The 23,948-nt window shown below is 42.6% G+C and overlaps 2 protein-coding genes across 13 annotated transcripts in view; both read left to right on the top strand.

Moving 5' to 3' along the window:
- LOC109896727 (uncharacterized) lies at positions 1-20,691 on the top strand. Of its 3 annotated transcripts, XR_002256139.2 has the most exons (5): positions 204-1,014; positions 12,868-18,094; positions 18,277-18,372; positions 18,754-18,899; positions 19,648-20,691. XR_002256139.2 is itself a non-coding variant. In XM_020491047.2 (4 exons), the coding sequence occupies exons 2-4, from the start codon at positions 12,964-12,966 to the stop codon at positions 19,821-19,823; spliced, it is 5,403 nt and encodes a 1,800-aa protein (XP_020346636.1). In that variant the 5' UTR covers positions 1-129; positions 12,868-12,963; the 3' UTR covers positions 19,824-20,691. The 3 variants fall into 3 exon arrangements, 2 of the variants coding, with proteins under 2 accessions (XP_020346636.1, XP_020346635.1); XM_020491047.2 differs by lacking the exons at positions 204-1,014; positions 18,754-18,899 and adding an exon at positions 1-129; XM_020491046.2 differs by lacking the exon at positions 18,754-18,899.
- Positions 20,692-22,209: 1,518 nt separating this feature from the next.
- LOC109896301 (DENN domain-containing protein 5B-like) overlaps positions 22,210-23,948 on the top strand; it is a 70,159-nt gene continuing 68,420 nt past the window's right edge. For 4 of the 10 annotated variants that reach the window (XM_031831847.1, XM_031831846.1, XM_031831844.1 and 1 more), the window contains exon 1: positions 22,213-22,590. In XM_031831847.1, coding sequence (XP_031687707.1) covers positions 22,482-22,590 — 109 coding nt within the window. In that variant the 5' untranslated portion in view covers positions 22,213-22,481. Of the gene's footprint in view, positions 22,591-23,948 lie in introns of all 10 variants that reach the window. The other 6 variants (XM_031831841.1, XM_031831839.1, XM_031831840.1 and 3 more) reach the window with 4 other exon arrangements.

Below are 23,948 nucleotides of genomic sequence, written 5' to 3'. Positions count from 1 at the left end.
CATTCACCCAGGGTTTATTCAGTAATGACCTGCGCAGGGGAAACCTTTTCTGGACACCTCTATTTTAGCTTATATCGGCAAGGAACATCTAGTTTGGATCAGTATTCTCTTTTCTGCAGAGTTTTCTTGGTAAGCTTATCTAATATATATTGTCACGTTTCATACGCCCCTTCCTCAAATCCTGATTTGACTGGTTCTAGTTCAACTTGGACAATAGCTAGCACACAGTACAGTTGTCTAACACAATTGTCATTACGCTTATTTATTTTCCTTCTGTGAGCATATCTTACATTGATCAACTCCAGAATTCGATGTATATGTAGATAGTGTAGGACCACACTCGCGTGTCTAGAGACAAATATGTGTATTAGTTTCCCTTTCGACAATGTCCTGCGGAGTCAACATGTTGTTGTCAATGGATTTTCACTATTGAATATGCTTTCTAAATATCTGTAGAGTCAAGAAAATGTCACGTTTTCGATCTATAGATAATCATTCCTTCCATATTACTAAGCATTGGTGCAGTAATACATGACACAACGAAACAACTGGCTATTTGTTTGCGCTTGCTCAGCGGTCAAATTATAGCAGGAACAAAAAAGTATAAATTATAGCAGGAACAAAACCTAAAACCGCAGAGAAATTATAACGTATTTATGTTCATTAATAATTTGTCTTGTAATATTGGTTTTAGTTTTTTGTTATTTGCTTCAATAAAATAAGGGTTAGAAAATATTGTTAATAAGTTGAAGGAGCGGAGAAAACTCTGGGGGCGTGGAACTTGAATCTGCTCGAACCAGCCACGCTCGCTCACCCACCAGATACACATTTGAAGAACTTCTAACAGAAGAAAGGAGTGTTTTTGGCAGTAATGCGCCATAACGTTGGATGCCAACCGCTGATAAACCCCACAGACGAAGAGTGTAGTTGTTGATTGCTAAATCTCGGTTGGGAAAATGCATGTTTACCGTTGACCTCCGGTATGTGTGAGGAGAGGAGCGGCGCAGGCTTTCTGTAAGTATCCTGTGTCTATATTCTCTTAGGAAAATCCAATGGTTGACATTGAACAACAATGCTGTCTATGTTGATCAGTAGTTTATATTTGTGAAACAAAATCATCGGATTTAACGTTACGCAAAGTTATTAATTCTCCAGGAGTTATCCAAGTAATATGGAGGACCGTTTAAATGTGTTTGCTCGTCACTTTGTAACACATCTTAAGGCAGCAATCAGCAGTAGAAACAATAACGATGTGAATCCCTAACACTGTTTCTGTAAAAAGCTGAGGGTTGGGGCTGGAGAAATGTAACCACTCTAAAATTCATATATAGCGCTATGGACTCAAGGACTGACCATCCATGATATAAAAAAGTATAGTTTTACCCCTAGGGGTCCCTGGTGTAATTGCAAGGGGTCTGTGAAATAAATAAAAAAGTGTAAAAACCGTATTCAGCACAAGGATTCCAGTAACTTTACATATAATAGAGGGGGGTGGAGGACCCTGAGGACCACTCAAAAACTTTGCCCGCCTTGCCTCAAAATACACAGGGGTTCCAGTACCCAAAAAAGGTTGAGAACCACTGCTATACACACTACTGAACAAAAGAACCAAACATATGTTTGCAGGTTTCAATGGATCCAACAAATTGCTGGCAGATATTTTCCCTCGGGACGATCCTGCCTTTATGTACATTACAGACAACTACGTTCAGTCTCTCTTGGTCCATGCTGGCCCCTAGCCAAGTCTTTAACCTGTGGAGTGCACTGAAAGTCCTCTCAGCCTCCCATGAAGGCACTGGCACCACAAACAAAATTCTGATCAGCACCTCAACTTGGTCAACCAACCCCCGCACCTCCACTGAAAGCCTCCTGAGGACCTCTGCTGCCTCTCCACTGCTGCTACAGGGGTATTTGTTGCGAAAGAGAGGCAACTGCACTGAAAGAGAATCTATGTTTAGCTCAGGGTACTGATCTAGAGACTCATCCAACTCCCCCGTGAGAAGCACTCTTTCCAACTTTTGCAGGACGTTTAGACTGTCCTGGTCAAAACGGCCGCCAAACTGAACCTCCACACCATCCAACACTTAAAAAATGCTGCCCTATAGTGATCCACTGCTTTGCCAGCAAAACATATTGAGTGTGTCTCAATGGATTTAATCAATGTTGTTGCTTTCTCATACAGTGGAAGGTAGCTTTTGTCATTTCTGCTGTTTACCCCATGCGCTGGATAACTGGACACGGATTGGGTTTAGCTGGTGTGCTGTTACAGTTACACAGTGGCGGTGGGTTTGGCTGTTTTGATGTGCTGTGAATTTTACAATGGCTTTTCTCCAGTTCCTAAATCCTGCACTAATGAAGGCAGCATCTGCCCTTTGGCCAAAAGATGGCTGGCATGAAAACCCTTTGCTACAGTGTAAACACAACACCCTTTTGTTGATGGATTATAAGGTAGCCAGGGGAAATCGTGAAACCATCTCTCTTGAAACGTCAACACTCTGTTAGCCAGATTTTGCAGTCCCCTAAATTGTGGATGTGGCTGATATGGTTTTGTGCCATCACTGAGGTAACCGGACAATGCTGTGCCACTGTCCCCTATACTGGTGCTGCTGGCAACAAGGTTGACACCTGGTCCTGCCGTGGCTGTGACACTGTACTCTGAAGTCTCTCTCCCTGGCTCTTTCCCTTTCATCACCCTCAATGCCTCAGTCTGTCTCCTAGAAAATAAATAAGGTGTTTTCCGTACTCCTAACTACCAGTACCCAAAACTACACAATTCATCAAAACAGCAACACCATTGCCTTAAACTGGTGACTGAACTAAGATTTGTTTAAGTTAAGAGTGGGAGTATCCATGGCATTTTCCAATTATGTCCCTATTTTACAAGTCTAAAAAAGAGATAACCTTTCATAATGTTGCCAAACAAAGACTCAACAAACTTACCTGAGACTCCCTGTCCCTGCCCATCTGTTCCCAGCTTTGCTCTCTGTGTGCCATCTGTTGCCTGCTCTGCCTAATTAAATCATTGTGAAACATTTCCATTAGCATTTCACTTATTTCTTATGAACATTTTATCAACTAGTCTTTGAGATATTTTTTATTTTTAAATTTTACCTTTATTTTACTAGGCAAGTCAGTTAAGAACAAATTCTTATTTTCAATGACTGCCTAGGAACAATGGGTTAACTGCCTGTTCAGGTTAACTGCCTGTTCATTTGCTAGTCAGCTAGCAAATGTGAAACAGATTGCAATGACAAGGGTTGACAGCTGTATGAGTTCACCATTTACACAACGTATGCTGCAACCTTTTGTAATTTTAATATAGTTTGTTTTATATTGGCTTCCAACATTAGCTGAATAGGCAGAGCTAGCGAGCACAAATTCAGTTTCTGTGCTGTTTGCTATAATCTTTGCTATCGTCAGTTTACTCCAAGATTTAGCTTTTGCAATGAGACCAGTAAATATATTTAAGACAATGGAAGAAGAGAGTGTAGTTCTGTTCAGTTTAAGGAAGCAAGGAAGGACGCAAAATGATGTGGATATATTGAAGTAAGACATCAGTCATGAATTTAAAGCTTGGTCGCAAATGGGTCTTCCAAATGGACAATGACCCAAAGCATACTTTGTGTATGTAAACTTCTGACCCACTGGAATTGTGATACAGTGAAATAATCTATCTGTGTAAACAATTGTTGGAAAAATGACTTGTGTCATGCACAATGTAAATGTCCTAACTAACTTGCTAAAACTATAGTTTGTTCACATTACATTTGTGGAGTGGTTGAAAAATGAGTTTTAATTACTCCAACCTAAGTGTATGTAAACTTCCGACTTCAACTGTATTCAGTACTAGTCAAGTTTGGACACACCTACTCATTCCAGGGTTTTTCTTTTCTTTTTACTATTTTCTACATTTTAGAATAATAGTGAAGAATTCAAACTGTTTAACAGATATGGAATCATGTAATAACCAAAAAAGTGTTAAACAAATAATAATACATCTTCAAAGTAGCCACCCTTTGCCTTGATGTGTACTCTTGGCATTCTCTCAACCAGCTTCACATGGAATGCTTTTCTAATCGTTTTAAAGGATTTCCCACATATGCTGAGTACTTGTTGGCTGCTTTTCCTTCACTCTGCAGTCCAACTCATCCCAAACCATCTCAATTGGGTTGAGGTTGGGTGATTGTGGAGGCCAGTTCATCTGATGCAGCACTCCATCACTCTCCTTGGTCAAATTGCCCTTACACAGCCTGGAGTTGTGATGGGTCATTGTCCTGTTGACAAACAAATGATAGTCAGTCCCACTAAGAGCAAACCAGGTGGGATGGTGTATCGCTGCAGAATTCTGTGGTAGCCATGCTGTTTAAGTGTGCCTTGAAGTCTGCCCCACCGACCCTGAATGATGAGTTGACACTGTATTTAGTGTTTATTTATAGACTTTGGCGCGTAAAACAAGCGTGTATTTTGGGTTCTGATGGGGTACGACAGCTGAACTAAGCTCATGAGGAGATTGTATCTATATTCAAGAAACAATAATCTGATATATTGAATCTATATTCTATTATTGTATCTATATTATATATATATTGTATCTATATCTATATTCAAGAATCAATATATCATACATTCTTTGTATACAAAGTTTGATGTAGCAACTGCTGAATATGGATAATAATGCTTCAAATTTTGATGGTGTTTTTAATGTCATTGCCCCTGGTTAGGTTCTAATTCTCAGAGTAAATAACTCAACGGACACTATGAAATCTTAACCAAGTTTAATTCTTCCCAGAGAGTCAATACAGCTGCTTTAGACAAAAGCATTTTCACACAAGCACTGATATTTAACCATTTCTCCTATGCTGAGTCTTCTCCTACCCATCTGAACAAACATTATCTCTACTGCTTGGCAGGTAACGAGGTGATACGGGCCATACACTTTATATTCTATTTCTCCCTTAACATGACCTGACCGGATCTTGACCCCCCTTCATCACTAATCCATGGCTCTCTCCACTTATCAATGCTTGCCACATGTGATCGCATTCCCTGATCCATTTCCCTCTCTCCTTCAGTGACATGAATAAGTATATTTCATATTCTCAGAACCCAACACGCTACATTTACAACTATTATTAATTACTTCACCAGTAAGGATGTTAAGCACATTTTGTTGAGTATTATAATAGTGGTCTTCTTCATACACTTAAAGGAAATTGTATTTGTTTCATTAGTCCATTATTGATATAGTACCAAAATGTTTTGCATGTCAGGAATCATGTTTTCAAGCTTAAAGATATAAAACTGTATTTTTTTGTGAAGAATCAACAACAAGTGGGACACAATCATGAAGTGGAACGACAGTTATTGGATATTTCAAACTTTTTTAACAATTCAAAAACGGAAAAATTGGCCGTGCAAAATTATTCAGCCCCCTTAAGTTAATACTTTGTAGCGCCACCTTTTGCTGCGATTACAGCTGTAAGTCGCTTGGGGTATGTCTCTATCAGTTTTGCACATCGAGAGACTGACATTTTTTCCCATTCCTCCTTGCAAAGCAGCTCGAGCTCAGTGAGGTTGGATGGAGAGCATTTGTGAACAGCAGTTTTCAGTTCTTTCCACAGATTCTCGATTGGATTCAGGCCTGGACTTTGACTTGGCCATTCTAACACCTGGATATGTTTATTTTTGAACCATTCCATTGTAGATTTTGCTTTATGTTTTGGATCATTGTCTTGCTGGAAGACAAATCTCCGTCCCAGTCTCAGGTCTTTTGCAGACTCCATCAGGTTTTCTTCCAGAATGGTCCTGTATTTGGCTCCATCCATCTTCCCATCAATTTTAACCATCTTCCCTGTCCCTGCTGAAGAAAAGCAGGCCCAAACCATGATGCTGCCACCACCATGTTTGACAGTGGGGATGGTGTGTTCAGGGTGATGAGCTGTGTTGCTTTTACGCCAAACATAACGTTTTGCATTGTTGCCAAAAAGTTCAATTTTGGTTTCATCTGACCAGAGCACCTTCTTCCACATGTTTGGTGTGTCTCCCAGGTGGCTTGTGGCAAACTTTAAACGACACTTTAAACGACGACAGAGTCTCCCACCTCAGCTGTAAATCTCTGCAGTTCATCCAGAGTGATCATGGGCCTCTTGGCTGCATCTCTGATCAGTCTTCTCCTTGTATGAGCTGAAAGTTTAGAGGGACGGCCAGGTCTTGGTAGATTTGCAGTGGTCTGATACTCCTTCCATTTCAATATTATCGCTTGCACAGTGCTCCTTGGGATGTTTAAAGCTTGGGAAATCTTTTTGTATCCAAATCCGGCTTTAAACTTCTTCACAACAGTATCTCGGACCTGCCTGGTGTGTTCCTTGTTCTTCATGATGCTCTCTGCGCTTTTAACGGACCTCTGAGACTATCACAGTGCAGGTGCATTTATACGGAGACTTGATTACACACAGGTGGATTGTATCTATCATCATTAGTAATTTAGGTCAACATTGGATCATTTAGAGATCCTCACTGAACTTCTGGAGAGAGTTTGCTGCACTGAAAGTAAAGGGGCTGAATAATTTTGCACGCCCAATTTTTCAGTTTTTGATTTGTTAAAAAAGTTTGAAATATCCAATAAATGTTGTTCCACTTCATGATTGTGTCCCACTTGTTGTTGATTCTTCACAAAAAAATACAGTTTTATATCTTTATGTTTGAAGCCTGAAATGTGGCAAAAGGTCGCAAAGTTCAAGGGGGCCGAATACTTTCGCAAGGCACTGTATGTCTATTTCTTTACCCACAAATGAAATTAGAACATGTGTTTTTGACTCAAATAAGTCATGGATGGAGGGATACCTGATGAAAAATAAATAAAAAGAGGAAACAGAGAAGAGCAAAAAAAACTGCCCACACAGTTAATGTTCAGTACTTAGAACAGTAACAGTAACATTATAGTTGGCACACGTCACTGTTACTTCTTCATAAAACATGAACCCAACGTTAACTCTAAGAGATCGTGTAAGAACCATAACTTTAGAAATCCAGCCAACGTGCTGCTATTTCCAGCGTCCCTTTGCGATGGGAGTAGAGGTGATGGAGAGCAAGAGGGATAAGGATGAAGCTCGAGGAGGGGGAGACGGGATGGCAGCTCAGCCCCCCCCCAAGGCTAGTCGACGGGGAGCACGAGCTGAAAACCTGCTCGCCCGCGCCTCGACTGGCGGGAGAGACTGCTAGGAAGATGATAACATGCCCGGTGTGCCTTATGAAGTCTCTCTTTTTCTCCTTTTCCTGTAGTTGTCTTTCACTCCTGCTCGTTCGTATAAATATTTATAATCTGTATTCTTCTCCTGTTCCACTCACTCACTCACTCACTCACTCACTCACTCAGAGAGGATGAATGTATAGCTCATGCTGCTTTGTGTCTGCAGCCTGGCTCCAGTGAGAGCTCAGCAAAGGCCTCAGTATTAGGCTTTCTACGATCTGATGTACCTCGGTACAAAAGCACACTGTAGGGAAACACTGTCATATGGCCAGGTGAACACACTCATTCCAACCGTCCTTTCTTTCCTCTCTTCCTTTGTCTGAAAGTCTGTCTTCTCTTTCTTTCTTTCTTTCTGTCTTTTCTTTTGCCTGGTTCCCTCCCTTTTTCTTCTGTCCCTTCCTCTATCTCTCCCTCCCTTTATGAAGATACGGTCTCTCGTTTCTCTCTCTCTCTCAGGGAGAGGTTGAAAATGTCAGTGAAGACACTTGACAGTTGGTCCGCCCATGCTTTGAGTACACGTCCTGATAATCTGTCTGGCCCCGCGGCTTTGTGAATGTTGACCTGTTTAAAAGTTTTTTTCACATTGGATACGGAGAGCGTTATCACACAGTCATCCAGAACAGCTGGTGCTCTCGTGCATGCTTCAGTGTTGCTTGCCTCGAAGCGAGCATAAAAGGCATTTGGCTCGTCTGGTAGGCTCATGTCACTGGGCAGCTCGCGTCTGTGTTTCCCTTTGTAGTCCGTAATAGTTTTTCAAGCCCTGCCACAGCCGGCGATTGTCAGAGCCGGTATAGTAGGATTCAATCTTAATCCTGTATTGACGCTTTGCTTGTTTGATGGTTCGTCTGAGGACATAGTGTGATTTTTTTTATATTTTTTATAAGTGTCTTGATTATTCTCCCTCTCCTCTAGCCTTTAGCTCGATGCGGATGTTGCTGTAATCCATGGCTTCTGGTTGGGATATGTACGTACAGTCACTGTGGGGATGACGTCATCTATGCACTTACTGATGAAGCCAATGACTGATGTGGTGTATTCCTCAATGCCATTGGCTGAATCCCGGGACATATTCCAGTCTGTGCTAGCAAAACAGTCCTGTAGTGTAGCATCCGCATCTGACCTCTTCAGTATTGAGCAAGTCACTAGTACTTCCTGCTTTAATTTTGGCTTGTAAGCAGGAATCAGGAGGATATAATGGTGGTCAGATTTTCCAAATGGAGTGCGGGGGAGAGCTTTGTATGCATCTCTGTGTGTGGAGTAAAGGTGGTCTAGGATTTTTCTTCCCTGGTTGTACATGTGACATGCTGGTAAAAATTTGGTAAAACAGATTTAAGTTTCCCTGCATTAAGTCCCCGGCCACTAGGAGCGCCGCTTCTGTGTGAGCATTTTCTTCTTTGCATATGGCCTTTTATAGAGTTTGTTGAGAGCGGTCTTAGTGCCAGCTTCGCTTTGTTGTGGTAAATAGACTGCTACGAATAATATAGATGAGAATAGTGTGGTCGACAACTTATCATAAGGTGCTCTACCTCAGGCGAGCAATAACTCGAGACTTCTTTAATATTAGACATCGCGAACCAGCTGTTATTGACAAAAACACTCACACCCCCACCCCTCGTCTTACCAGACGTCACATCTCTGTTCTGCCCGTGCATGGAAAATCCCGCCAGCTCTATATTGTCAGTTTCTTCGTTCAGCCACGTCTTGATGAAACATAGGATGTTACAGTTTTTAATGTCCCGTTGGTAGGATAGTCTTAATAATAGGTCATCAATGTTATTTTCTAACGATTGCACTTTAGCAAGGAGAATGTAAGGCATTGGGAGTTTACTCGCTCGCCTCCGGCTTCTTAGAAGGGTCCCCGAGCTGCGTTCCCTTTTCCGGCGTCATTTCTTCATGCAAAAGGCGTGGATCCGGGCCTGTTCCAGTTAAAGCAGGATATCCTTCTCGTCGGACTCGTTAAAGGAAAACGTTTCTTCCAGTACATGGTTATTTTTGGTCATATTAGACGGTAGCAGCAACATTATGTACACAATCAGTTTAAAAAAATAAGTTCCACAAAACGCCCCAAAAAATTACAAAATTGTACAATTGGTTGGGAGAATGTAAAACATCAGCCATGTTCTTCGGTTCCATCTTGTCATTTATGTTTTTAAAAAATGCATCCTACTGGCTGCATGGCATGGTGGAACAATATGATGGAATATGCAGAATGGTTGGCCTGTCAGTCTCAAGGTTCTCTTCTCCAGAGGTGATGGCCTTTATACCTACCTTAGACAGGAAACCCAGTTTCTCCTCTACATCCTAACCCCCTGTGACTCCACACCACTGGATTACCTCATCCCTCATCAGTCAGTCCCTCTCACGGTTCCAATCAGTGTTTCCTGCTTATGACTACTAATGTTATTGTCCTCTAAATGTTTTTCTTTACTGTAACACCAGTGTTACACTAGTGTATACATCCTGATGTTATACTAGGGAAATTGTGTTTCCATAGTTAGGGCTGAGAGTGAGTACTTCAACAAGAATCAACAACCTCTAAATAATTAAGACAGTTGCTTTGTGAGAAGGTGTTCACCTTCGAAGGTGTACACCCATGTTCTCATTTAGCCATTGTTATGTAAATGCTGTCTGGAAAGCAGGTTCACTGGAGGCATGGCCCAGCGAGACACGGGTGCCATCTTGTGTAGATGGATAGAGAAAAGTTAGAGCCTTTTGGATAAAACGCTGGGGTAAAACCTCAATGGAAATGCGCCATCATGTCCTTTTTTCAGGCCTATCGCCAGGCTATCAGACTATTGAGCAGCCATCACTAACAGTCTACCAAGTGATGCTCACTCACACAGAACACACACGCTATCAAACACACACTAACACACACACAACCAATGCTGTTGTCCCATTTTATAGATACATTAAACCACTGGACACTTCCCGTTTCACCTTGTGTATTTAAATACTGGTATTCTTGATAAGATAATTATGTTCTCCGGGTACATAACCCAATTGAATTATATTACTCTCAGAATGTGTAAGATCCTGGTCGAATGAAACAGATGGAGGCCCAGCTAAAATAGTCAAAAAGGTTTATTCACGGGACGTTCTAAAGTCAAGAATACAAAATAATGAATTTTATACTGACTTCTCACGCCCACACATACGTACACACATTCACACAAGCATACGCACACACATACACAAAAACATACGCACACACGTGCTGCTACGCACACACTGTCTGTCTCACTACCCAGCCGACAGAGATAGTGACCTTGTCCTTGAGACGTACTCCCCGTTCTCTCCCAAATCTCTAGTCAGGTCGGCACCAAGCTCAGACAGTCTGTGTTTAAAATACCATAAAGACATTGTTTTACCCTAATTCTGACTAGGACTACACATTTATTGATTATGATTTTATACATTCTAATCAATTCCATACAATTATATGTTTCAGGGGGGAATATTCTAATCATTCAATTAAAAGGCAATTCTCACCTATCAATTCTCGATATGGCTCATTCTAACATCTCTACCACTTTACATCATTTTTTAGTTACACTGTTTATACTGTTAGGTTCTGAACAAACAGACTAGAAAAAGCTCAAAGCAAGATTAATCACCCACTGGGTCAAACAGCTGCAAAAGACCAGGTATGATTACACAAGCGCAAGTATTTATACCCTCCTACTAGGCGGAGTCAACTCCTTGCACATCTAGACAGCCAATACATCTCTGTTGCTAGTCAGGAACTTAATTGGTTCTTCTCCCTGGTGTCATCATGGCCCTGCCTGATGCTAGAACCTTTGTGGGCGTGGAAGGATATGTGTGTGGGAAAATACTTTCTTCTCACTTCATCTGTTTATTTGACCTCGGGCCGAATTCCTCGCTCCTCCCTGTCCTATCTTTATCAGTGACTAAAACCAGATAGTTTTCCTTTGCCGTTCTCCTTAGGAGCGTTGATATTCAACAATAGTTTACAGTCTGTAACAAATGTTATCTGCACTCGTCTCACTCATTAACGTTCCATACACCATGTTCCTATTACCCCCTTCATTGACCCCAACCTTCCTTATACATCCAAAGTAATCAATAAGATATGGTAACATCAAGAAGTATATTTTAAGCTAGAATCCAACAATACGCACTTATTTATATGCTGGGGTAGCAGGTAGTCAAGAGTGTTGGGCCAGTAACTGAAAGGTCGCTGGTTTGAATCACCGAGAAAAATCTGTCCCTTGAGCAAGGCAGTTAACCCAAATTTCTGTTAACCCTAAGTCTCTCTGGATAAGAGCATCTGCTAAAAGGCAAATAAAATGTATTCTTGCCATAGCTCGCTCTAATATTGAATTCTTATTATATCTTGTGTAAATTCATCCAGTGTATATATACATATAGATTACATTTAGACTGCTGTTTACAGTCCTGTTTGGGTTGTTAATTGGATTCATTACAACATGATTTTATGTTGTCGTTTTTTAAATACTTGTTTGACATTTTACTGCATTCTTAGGAGCTAGTAACAAGCATTTCGCTGCACCCGCTATAACAATCTAAACTGTGTACGTGACCAATAAACTTTGATTAGAATGTATTATTTTTTTCCTGTGCAGCCCAGAGGGTTATACTACAAAGCAGGAAAAAAGGAGTTCGACAGCTAACTTGCCTAAATATTATTTAACTTTATTTTTTAGAAAGCTACGCTTGAAATGGGCATGGTCGACAAACGAAAACCCATATCTAAGTTTAGCTTTTTTTTTTTATAAACCAGAAAATCAATAGTTGTATCTGGTTGCTTATTGAACTTAGCTGGCTTAATTAATCGTAACTGTAGTATTCCACTCTGGTCCAACCTGAGATTGGGCTCCCGGGTGGAGAAGTGGTCTAAAGACACTGCATCTCAGTGCAAGAGGCATCACTGCAGTACCTGGTTCGAGTCCGGGCTGCATCACATCCGGCCGTGATTGGGAGTAGCATAAGGCGGTGCACAATTGGCCCAGTGTCATCCGGATTTGGCCGGGGTAGACACTCATTGTAAATAAGAATTTGTCCTTAACTGACTTGCCTAGTTAAATAAAGGTCAAATAAAAAAAACAATGGGCCAGTAGCTTAAAACCTGGTGTGACTCGAGGGAAGTTGTCTACATAGCTAGGAATGAAGCCTCTGTTGTTATGTTAACTGTTCACTGTTCAAGGTTGCATCTCTGCATCACCTCAAGGTTGGAGACAGTTGTTGTGTGGTCAATTGTCATAATATTGATTAAACCAACTTTAACTTGCCTGAGACAAGTTACCTTGGTTTAATCCTGAGAAAGGGCATTGGATATCAACAATGCCATATTATACACCAAATAGATGTGGAGGGTCAACTTGACCTGAGGTGGAACTCTCCTCCTGCCCAGGCTGATATTTGTGGGGCACAGGCTCCTCCTATATGAGTGTGTACAATGTTGATGGTGTCAGTTGGTTGTGAATTGTGCGCAGCTCTCTAAATTTCAACCTATAATGTCTGAACTGGCAGTCACATGTCCTAGACATGTTTCAGAGATGCAGTGTATGTTAGAAAAATCAACATGTTGGTTGGAGTTTTCACAACTGTTTCTCTCTCTTTTTTTTTCTCTCTAGAATTAAACTCTTCAATTCAACTTTTGAGGATGGTGCCCCATAATGCTTGAAATGCTACTCAGCTCAATGTGCTGGGACAGATAGAGCTGACACAACATGTATAACGCTTGTGAAAATGCCAGATCAAGAGAATGGAGCGACGGTGACGGATACAGCTGCCATAGTATGGCTCACTGGGAAGGTGATCCCCCAGCTGGAGAAAGACAGTACCTCACCCAACAGGCAGGGGAACACCAGTGGCTGAACCGTGAGGATGAAGCTGCCGTGTGGGCCCACTACAACTCCCATCAACAAAACTCTCAGATGGACTTCCGTGGACATCGGACACAAGAGACCCAGCCGCCTCCTCTGTATCATCAGGACCATCACAGAAGTCAGAACATAAGGGATAGGCCCAATCTCTATGGACCCTTGAGAGAACAGGCACCTCCTAATGTAACCTTACACTGCAGTGGAGAGAGAACAGAAACGTGGGCTAACCATGAACCCCACTTCCCCAGCAATGACTTTTTACCCCCACTCAACGTCGAAAGAGGGCATGAGGATATTTCCCATCACCATAACACCGACCAGGATTATCTGGTTGGTCGTGGAGTGAATCATAACAATCTCCATTACTTGGAAAGCAAATGGCAGATGTTCGATCCCACCCATTCCAATGGACATGCTAGAGGACATTGCAATGTACATTCAAGGGGATATTTTACTGAATGCTCAAGGGGACGTTCTAGGGGTGGTTCCAGTGGAAATTCTAGGGGTGGTTCTAGTGTATGTTCTTGGGGTGGTTCCAGGGGTCGGTCTAGTGGACGTTCTCAGGGTGGTTCCAGGGGTCGGTCTAGTGGACGTTCTCGGGGTGGTTCCAGGGGTCAGTCTAGTGGACGTTCGAGGGCCCATTCCAAAGCAGCCAGCCATGGTATACTAGGACCTAGTGTTCCTTCCCAAACCTCTGTCACCACTGACCAGCAATATGCTCCCTCTCCTCCCAAACCTCTCACTGAGACACTTCAGGAAAAACCTCCTGATAAACATAAGATCTCACTCAATGAAATACAGGACTGGCTCCACAGTGTTTTAAGATCTAAAAATGGACCCATAAATGGGAACAACTCAACACAAGACCCCTCCCAGGCACAACAATTCAGCACAGAGAAGATGGATATTTTACAAGGAGGCAAAAGGCACCTACATAGTAACACCAAAGACAACCAGGCGAGGCCCCCTGAGAGGTTTAGTCCTGAGGACTCCACTATACGGCTGGAGATTAAGTCCACCCCCAGGTGCATGACCCTGACGGCAGTCGCCACCACTCCGCCCCCTGTGGCTATTGTCCCTCCAATGGGTCCACAGCAGTCCCCAGAGCCAATGGAGACAGAGAATACAGGCAATGAGCTGCCATTTAAGATTTTACGGGCCTGGTCCATCAACGAACAACAAGTGGAAAGCCTGTGGGAAAGAGCTAAAGATGATGCAAGTTCTCTCTCTGTCCGAAATGAGCCGGTTCAAGTTGAGAGTTTTATGGAGTATGATAAGCCTGTAGATGCATCTGCAACAAGTTCACTGGCATCTACTGGAGAGGACAATGATGAGGTCCTTCAGGTCATCACACAGACGGACAAGAGTTCACCTTCACCATTTGTCCACACCATCCCTCAGGCAACTGATATTGTACGCAACGGAGGTACCCAGACAATCGTGGAAGTTAGCTCCAACGGCGCAGATGAGAGATCTCTTGTTCTGTCCACAATTGCTGAAGTTCAGTTCAAGTTACGTACGCTGCAGCAACTGGTTACTTATCGGGAGAATGCAGCAACAATCACAGAGGCAAAGGATGGTTGTCTAGAAGCCATATTGGAGCAGTATTGGGGCGGGGAAACCTCTAACCTGGTAGAAGCTTTAAAAGATAAAAGGGATAAGGAAATCATGCGAGATGTGTCTGCCTGGGCCGCAGAGGATGAGGAAGCAGTGGTTCTCTTTGCAGTCAGTGGTATATCACTGGAGGAAGTGGTCGAGAAGTTTCCCATTCCAGCGCATGTTGACAGCTCTTCCCAAGTGGGTTACAGGTCATCCTGGTTAAATGTCAATGAGAAGCTGAATGACATTGACAAAGAATCTGGAAGAGCTTGGTCTCTCTGGTTCATACCAGATAAAGCAGAGGAGAGTTCCAAAGTTGTTGGGGGAGTCAAAATGGATGACACCTTCCACAGCAAGATGGAGACTGTGGAATTTCCTGCACGACAACCTGTTGTAACAACAGGCTCAGACCTCACAACAAACATAGACCTCATGATGGTTGCAGACTCCTCAACAGACACAGACCTCCCAACAGATGCAGACTTGGAGACCGAACCCCTTTCCCCAATGATTTTGACCGTCCTCACACCAGAGGATGCTGTGAAACTGCTTGCTGAAACAGAGGCACCAGGCGCAGACCTCACAACAGACACAAACTGCCCGACAAATGCAGACCTCACAACCGACTCAGACACAGACCCCCTTTCCCCAATGCATTTGACCGTCCTGACATCTGAGGATGCCATGAGACTGTTTTGCCAGATCGAAAATGGCTCTGACCTCCAACTCGGGTCCCATGAACCATGCTCTGAAGACAAAGACGAGACAAAGACAAAGCAACAAGAGAATATAGAAAGTGGCAGCTTAGATAAGTCCTGCTATTGTCCTTGTATTATTGAAACTGACAATGGGTTTGAAAGTGGCCTATGCACCAGTTGTCAGAGGGAGAAAGGACTGCAGCAAGGTACAAGATGCTTAACAATCGCTCAATGCTTTACCCTGTTAGATACAAGCGACAATTCAGATCAGGAGACAGAAGAGGTCCCTAAGGACTCTGGGGGGAAGGCGACTGGGGACAATCAATGCAGGGACAAGAAGCAGATACAATCAACTGAAGAAGAGGGTGATGACAATCAATCCTGTGACAATAAGACAGAGGGAGAAATGCAGCAATGTACAGGTGTCATACCGATCACTGACTTTTTATTCTGGTCAGATACAATTGAGGATTCAGATCAGGAGACAGAGGAGAACCCTAATGAACAACATGCTCAGATTGAGGCTCATGCTTCTAATGTTAAAAGGACAGAGCCTGAAACTGATGCCAAAGCACCCTGTGAGTCAGCCCAAGAACATACTACCCAAAGTAAAGTCAGTCCTGGTTCTGAGGATAGGGAAATGCCGCAAGAGAAGGACCAAGACTGTAGGACGAGTACATTACCAATTCCCACGTTTGAAAACCCCTCTAAGTTAAGAGCTAACATCATAGCAGACAAGTGGTGTTCACCTGTAGAGGACTGTGGTTCACCTGCAGAGAAGTATGACAAAGTTGCTGACTTTGTCCCTCAATACAAAACCTGCAACTCAAAGAAAAATGGAAAAGAAAAAATGGAAAAGGAGGAAACCCTCCATCCAACATCATCTGACAGACAAAAGCCCAAGAAACGCCATGGGAGAGCAGAGAGAGGACAGTCACCATCCCAACCCCCTAAGAGCTCTGGGGTGAAGGCAACTTTGAATAATCAACGCAGGGACAAGAAGCCACATGCGTCACACAAGAGGAGACATTTGACTGAGAGGGATGAAAGTCGATGCAAAGACAAGAAGAGGGGATCATCAACTGAGAAAGAGCGTGAGGGCAGTCAATCCAGGGACAATAAGCCACCGAAGAGGAGACATTCAACTGAGAAAGAGAGTGAGGACAATCAAAGTAGAGGCAAGAAGGGGAGACTTTCAATGGAACAACTGGGTGAGGCCAGTCAATCTAGGGACAAGACGTCGCAGAAGAGGAGAAATTCAACTAAAACTGAAAGCAGGAACTCCAAAGAGTTCCAGTGCCAGTTGGTGGAAAGCGAGAGCGACAGAGGCAGTAAGAAGTCACCGCCGTGCCCTGGGGTGAAAACCCTCCATGTGCTGGGATCCTCATCTACCACTGTTCCTCTCAAACTCTCCCTAAACATCCACAAAAAGCCTTCCACAAATGGCTCACCCTCAACACATACTGAGGAAGTCGCCAAAAAGCCAAAGACTAAAACCCCATACAAAACTAGCAGACACCACTCCCCTGCAATGTCAGTGTCTCCTGTTGTCAAAGAGAGGCAGAGGAACGGTGTGAAACACAAGCAAAAAATTCAACCCCTAAAAGTCAGATTGAAAAAGCTGTCCTTACCCAAACATCTTGTCAGGAAAGGTTCCCCACCAAGGCAGAAGAGGGTGGAGGATAGAGGAGACCCTCTGAGTTTAGGGGTAATGGTCTCTAAGAATCCTGACTCGTGCAAGAAACTAAAACGTAAGGCAGAGAGCGACTTGACATCCCAACAGATGTTGTCAAAGATTCCAAAGGTGTTGAATAGGAATGAGACAGGAAAGTTGTCAAAAAGCGAGCGTGAGTGCGACTCGCTGCCCCGCAAGCCAAAGCTGCCAAGAATTCTGAAGCTTCTAAGAACTCCAGAGGTTTCAAAGGATGGGAATGAGAGAGAGAACAGAGAAAAGACATCTCCCAGTGCTTCACCTGAATCACAAATGCTAAACAAACCTGCAAGAGTGGCACACAAGCCCAAACCTTGTATCAAGCCTGCCAGTCCCAATGGTTATAGCCCAGGTAGTCATGCTTGCTCTAATCCGGCTAGGATATCACAGCAACATGGCAATGGACATTATGGGGCAAAAGTTACTGCGAGGCAGCAGGTGTTCTCAGATTGGGAGAGCAGCTTTGTCCCGACTCCAACCCCCCGGACTCGTAGACGATCAGGGTGTTCTCCAGAGGAAGTGGAAGGTCCACAGGCCAGTCCCAGGTGCAGCTCGGAGACCAGGATCATTCGACCCATTCTAAAACGTGTCGATTCTCTGCCGAAACCCAAGCGGAATGTCAGCTTTCTTTTGAATCCAATGAACGTGCACTACTTCAATCCCCGTGAATATGAAAATCACGTAATGTTCAACAGGTCTTACACAGATCCGGAAGATGCACAGCCTTCTGACGATGAAGAGGAAGATGCTTCTGTGAACTGCCAGAATCTGAAGGAACAGTCCCCTCTTAGGGAAGAGAAGCGGCAAGATCTAGGGGAGCTGAAGCCTGGACCAAGCGCTGCATGTGAAAAGAGCTTCAAAAGGAAGTGGGAAATGCAGGAGCCTGCTCCCATTTTGATGAAGAAGAGCATTGTTCAGGCAAAGCGTTTGACAAAGTCTCTCCATCATGAACCTCCAAAAGACTCGGGTAAGTACACGAATCACAAGCCATTGGCAAAAGAAAATGGCATGTATTCCCTCAAAGTTTTTGTGTAATATGTATAGCTAGCATTGGAATTCAAAACAACCACACAGAATAACACACGACAAGTCAATATTTAGATGCATTTGATTGGATTTCCAGTTATTGACAAGTTCTTCTGGTTACAGCAAGAAAAACTGGAGTTGGTTACAAGTGGTCAGAGAAGCAGAGGAAGAGGCCCAATGAAACTGAAGGTACATCGCAGGCTATGCCAGCCTCACATGGTAGGCTACTTTTGCAATTGCACCAATGATTTCCCAGTATTTCAAACAGAGTTGAATATGTATTTTTATTTTTAGAAAAGTGTCAGACGTAGACCGTTTCATGTTGTGTTCTGATTGGGAATCATCTAGATGAAAGGGTATTATGTTATTTATAGGAGCTGGGTAGTGAACTCAAGTGTATTATGCAATTGTACACAGGCCTGTGAGCCTGGTTCAATATGACCTAAGTAAAATTGAGAGTTAAAGTGATAAGGGTGGACAGACAGGTGTATTTTGAAACTCTCACAGAATGGGATTTAATTCATTACCATATGTAATTGATAAGGGTAATTCCATTTGATTTCAATCACATTTTGACCACCCCCCTTTTGATTTGAACAGAACTTCCCGTACATATTTGCCCATGGTAGAAGATGTGAGAAAGTGACTTTTTGGACCAGAATGCCAAAACATTCAGGAGATAGAGGTGCCCAAAGTTGACGATTTTGCATACCCTACCGTACATCCATGTCTTCATCACTGGAAAGGTAAACGGTTGAGTTTGATATCATTTAAAAGCTTACAAAAAAGTATTGGCGAGAGTATGCTGTGTCTCAACCGATGGTGGTCACAACATATTCACCTCAGATTATGTAAATTAGGGTTTAAGATACAGTGGAGAGAAAAAAAACGAGAGTTTACATTTTTTTGATAATTGATGTTAAAAGTAAATAATAAAGAGTTTAAAGTTTTTGCATACACTGAATGGGATATGCAAAATCGGTCAACATTGAGCACTTTTGTCTCCTAAATGTTTTGGCATTTGGGTCAAAAAAGCCACTTTTCTGACCACTTCTACCATGGGCAAATATGTATGGAAAGTTTCATTCAAATCAAAAGGGGTGCAGTCAAAAAGTGATTGTAATCAAATGGTTACGACCCATAAAGTATAGAATGAGCTTGTGGAAAATGTTGATGTACTTGTTCAGAGTGTACAAAACCTTTTATTAGAAATCAGCCTCATCGATGAGAACATCAATACCAACTTGTTGGGTAACTGAAACCCATGTAAGTGTGACTTGTGTTGACTGGGTTGGAATATGTTCTAGCCATGTTTTTAAGTATATGCTGAGGCAGTGTTCCCAGGATCCTGTGTTCATTGAATAGACTTTTGAACTGAAAAGTTGCCTTACTGATCCTTCATCTCCACTTGGAAAGCCACATGCTGGGGGATGGCTACTTCCTACAGTGCTAATGTGAATATTTATCACCTGCTTTCTTATGCTTGTCTCTTAGGTACCTCTCTGAATGCAAGCCTCCCTCACGGTCACCATCCAGGTTCCTCTCAGAATGTAAGCCCCCATCGTGGTTACCATTTATCCTCCAGCCAAGTGAGAAGAGTTGAGCCAATGGCCAGTCACCATAGCTCTCCTGTGGGCGAATGGAACGAGCGTTGGTCAGGAGATTTGTAAGCATATCAGTCGGCTCTGACAGGATACACGAGACGGGAACAGTAGTTGATGGCAACTGGCAAAGACAATACTTTTACCTCAAACCTGACATTATTCATATGCTGTTCTTTAAAAAAAACTTGAAACATTACCAGACAGCCATATTTAGGCTACATTATGCAGTTGACTTTTCTACATGTCTTTATCTGTTTTTAAATGAACAGACATCTGATTTCTCTCCCTATAATAGGTTCGGTTAGCTGTGGTTGAAACCGTCAGACGTATGTTTTATATACCATGTGTTACTGTTACTCTTGACACCTAAGGGTGATTGGTGTTCGGTTACTCTTATAGTATTGTTTGCCTACATTGTTAGAGCGTCATAGTGATTGAATCATCATAGTGATGGTATTGTACATTGTATTAAGTTTGTTTACAGTCTTTTTTTATTGACCATTTGTTTTATTGCAGCCAGAACCAAAGCTAAAGGGGAGAAACCAGACTGAGATTATTGTTTTATGAGATTCTGCTGTCTCATACACAAAGAAATGTGTCAATTGTAACTTTTTTTTTTTTTTTACACTGGGGATAAAATGAATCAGATATCCGTCATCAAATTATATTTGAAGCCATTGTCACTTTATCTCTGTGGCCGTAGATGTTGCTTGTAGTTAAATTCAACTACTGCTAATGTTTTGGCTATTGCGGAATGGTGTGTACTTTACAGGTCACTGGTTTTATACTTCGTCTTAAACATTGGTCGAAATGCCATTTTTGTTTTTAATATATGTCAGTTTTTGTCCGTTTTGATATTGTACTGTTTTAGTTTACCTCTGATGTTTACTGTGTTGTTATGGCACTGAACTAATATATAAATACAGAAAATATGTTTTTGTTGTTACCTGTCCTCTCAGACTACACAGCATCCAAGGAAGAGAATTGTAGTATTATTTACCCTTCACCACCAGCCAAAGACCACATTTGAGACACACACAGTTACGCCACCAGAGGGAAGCAAAGTACAATGTTAATGGTCCTGTCATTTCAGTCACTGGCTTGTGCAAGGCTTCTCCCTTCTCCTATGTGTTGAGACTTGAGAGACTCACATAGGTGAGTGGATCAGAACAGATAACAGAATCTTCAGTCATGTTTTCTGTTTCTACACAACACTTATTGTGCATTTATTGAAGAAAGCCAAGCGGAAACTGCTGCCTACAAGGACCAAGGGTGGTGGAGGCCTGTTGAGAATGTATAGAATATATAAGGCATGAGGGTGTGTGGTATATGGCCCGTGTTGTGTCATGCCTAAGAACAGCTCTTAGCTGTGGTATATAAAATAAAAATTCTTTATTTAACTAGGCAAGTCATGTAATAACAAATTCTTATTGACAATGACAGCCTACACTGACCAAACCTGGGCCAATTGTGCACCGCCCTATGGGACTCCCAATCACGGCCAGTTGTGATAGAGCATGGATTCGAACCAGGGTGTCTGTAGTGACGCCTCTAGCACTGAGATGCAGTGCCTTAGACCGCTGCGCCATTCAGGAGCCACGAAATTGGCCATCTACCCGAGGTGCCTTATTGCAATTATAAACTCGTTACCAAAGTAATTAGAGCAGTACAAATAACTGTTTTGTCATACCCGTGATATACGGTCTGATATAACACGGCTGTCAGCCCATCAACATTCAGGGCTCAATCCACCCAGTTTATAATAAAATATCTCTTCACGAGTTAAAGTCCTAAACTTACATACTTGATGTCAGCTAGCTTTTGTTTCTATTTTCCTCAACCCCAGTTTTTTTTACTTAATAGGCTACAGGATTCTGTACATGGTGCACCTTGCCTGGGGGATCGTAGGGTTCAAATCCAGCCAGTATTCAGCCAATGTAATGGTAGCCTTTCTCTTCTATTCTCCTCCCTGTTCTCCCCTTTCATTTCTCAGACTCTGTGACAGGAAGACAGGTTCTCAGCAAGGGGTCAAAATATCACACTGTCCTCTGACTGGCTGTAAATGAGCTGTGTGTGTTTTGATCTCAGCTGCACAGGTGTCAGAGGAGGCACTGGGCTGTGGAGGAAAAGGCCCTTCCCAGCACAGTGCTAAAACTCTCATGGTCATTAACCTCACCTCGCCAGTCATTAACCTGAGGAAGTCCATTGTGTTTGATGCATGGGATAGGAATATTGGGGAAATAACAGGCTTAATACTGTATGTTAGGCCCATCTCATGAGATAATGTCCATTATAAATAATTGAATTAACCTTAATCAATTCTGAGAAAATTAAACATAGCTTGCAGAATATTGATTAACATGTAGACAACATACAGTGCACATTATCCACCTAATGTTTGCATCAGATTTGATTTGAATGTCCCGCCCTGCCACGCGTCGAGCCTCCACCCTCGCGAGGCATGGAAGCAAGCACTCACACACTCCGAGCTCATCCCATTCGGTTCGATCAGTATTGTCTGTGCGACCGAGAACCAGCAAGTGTTCTCTTCGATATTTAAATATATATTTGACGAAGAGTAAAATCATTTAATCTTGCGTCGGAGCACTATTATTCTGCCATTTACAAAGACTAAAGGATAGTTTTAAAACCAGATTAATTATCGCTATGTAAATGTCTCGGTTGGAGTACTAGGAACGGGAGGACGCTGATCTGTGTTCCAAGATGAGTGGGACCAACGCGGCGTCTGGAGCGGCGCCCTGCCGCTTCGCTCACTACTTTGTGATATGCGGTATAGACACCGAAACTGGGCTGGAACCGGACGAATTAGCCGGTAAGATTACTTACTTATTTAAATGAACCTTTTCCCTATGAGGTAACTATACCAAAACAACTGTTTTTTCTTTAAACGGACTATTTCAATTTAAACTAATACACATGAATCTTAGTGACATTATCAGTGCATATCATTTATTTGGAACAAAGTTTACAGTCTCTGAAGATCATAAATGATGTGCTGTGTTTAAAAACAACAACATTAGGACAACGGCTACAGTTGCAGCCTGACTTCACCTTGTTTACATTATTGTAGTCTCTGGTAAGCTGGGTTAAAGGTATTGGGGACATTTCTTCACTTGTTTGTCAGACCTGTCCTTGCTGATTGTGTGGACTAAAGAGAGAGTGAGAAAGCAATGGCTATAATGTCATTATTTCAACGATAAAATGCCAACACTTCTTATGAGGCTGGTGTTTCAGTGCAGAACATCGGAGGCTTTTATGATGTTTTTGTTTACAAAGGCTGCTACTAAGGATAATCATTGTTATTTGAATAATAAAATAGTAAACACCCCCATTAACCCGTCCTCAGTCAAGAAGAGCTGAAATTCTACATCTGCACATGTTCAAGGTTCAATCAGCTTTGGACTCCTTTCTCTGTTTAGTGAGGCTGTGTGTTTTTTCAGTGCGATTGCAAGCTCTCAGTACTCCCTGTTAACCATGCAGGTCCAGTATTGATTTCAGGGTCACCCCCTTCAGTTTTGCTTCAGTGACTGAACAAAGTGCACAGCCCCCTAAGCACAAAGTAGAGACCCTCCATCGATCCTCAGCCAGCCCCCACTGGGCTGCGTTCAGGGGCCAACTGGGCTGCGTTCAGGTGCCAACTGGAACACTGCCAAATTGCAGTGCTCTGGTGTTGCAGCATGTTTTTAATTTGTTTGCAGCCTGTTCATATTGAATTACCCGGCAGATTCAGACTCTTATTCTCCTGGTGAATATAAACCTTTCCTCTGTGACATAATACTTCTATAGGAAAGGGAGCTTTCTTTGACATTGAGAGCTTTGCACATGTGGTTCTGTTGGATGAGTAGACCGTGTTCCCGTGTGGTCGCGTCATACTGTTGTTGCATATGCATACTTGACGGTCTGTGTGTGTGTTCATGGAACAGCCTTACCTGAAGTGAGTGAGCTGTGATTGCTTCTGATTTGAATCCTTTGTCCTTCGGGAAACAGCTCTTCTAGTACTTTCCAAGCACAAGACTCTAGAATGGGAGGATTCAGGATTCCTTTAGTTGCGTGTTTAATCAGACACATTTAGCCTCTCTATGGGGGCAGGATGTTAGGACAGTCAAAGAGTGCTGTCAGGGTGTTATTTTGTGGCTAATCGTTTGATTCTGTGAGGATTAGTTTATGACA

The sequence above is a fragment of the Oncorhynchus kisutch genome, linkage group LG9 (genome assembly GCF_002021735.2).
Source record: "Oncorhynchus kisutch isolate 150728-3 linkage group LG9, Okis_V2, whole genome shotgun sequence".
Lineage (NCBI taxonomy): Eukaryota > Metazoa > Chordata > Actinopteri > Salmoniformes > Salmonidae > Oncorhynchus > Oncorhynchus kisutch.
Note: the sequence above shows the minus strand (reverse complement) of the source record. Positions and strands in the feature narration are given on the sequence as shown.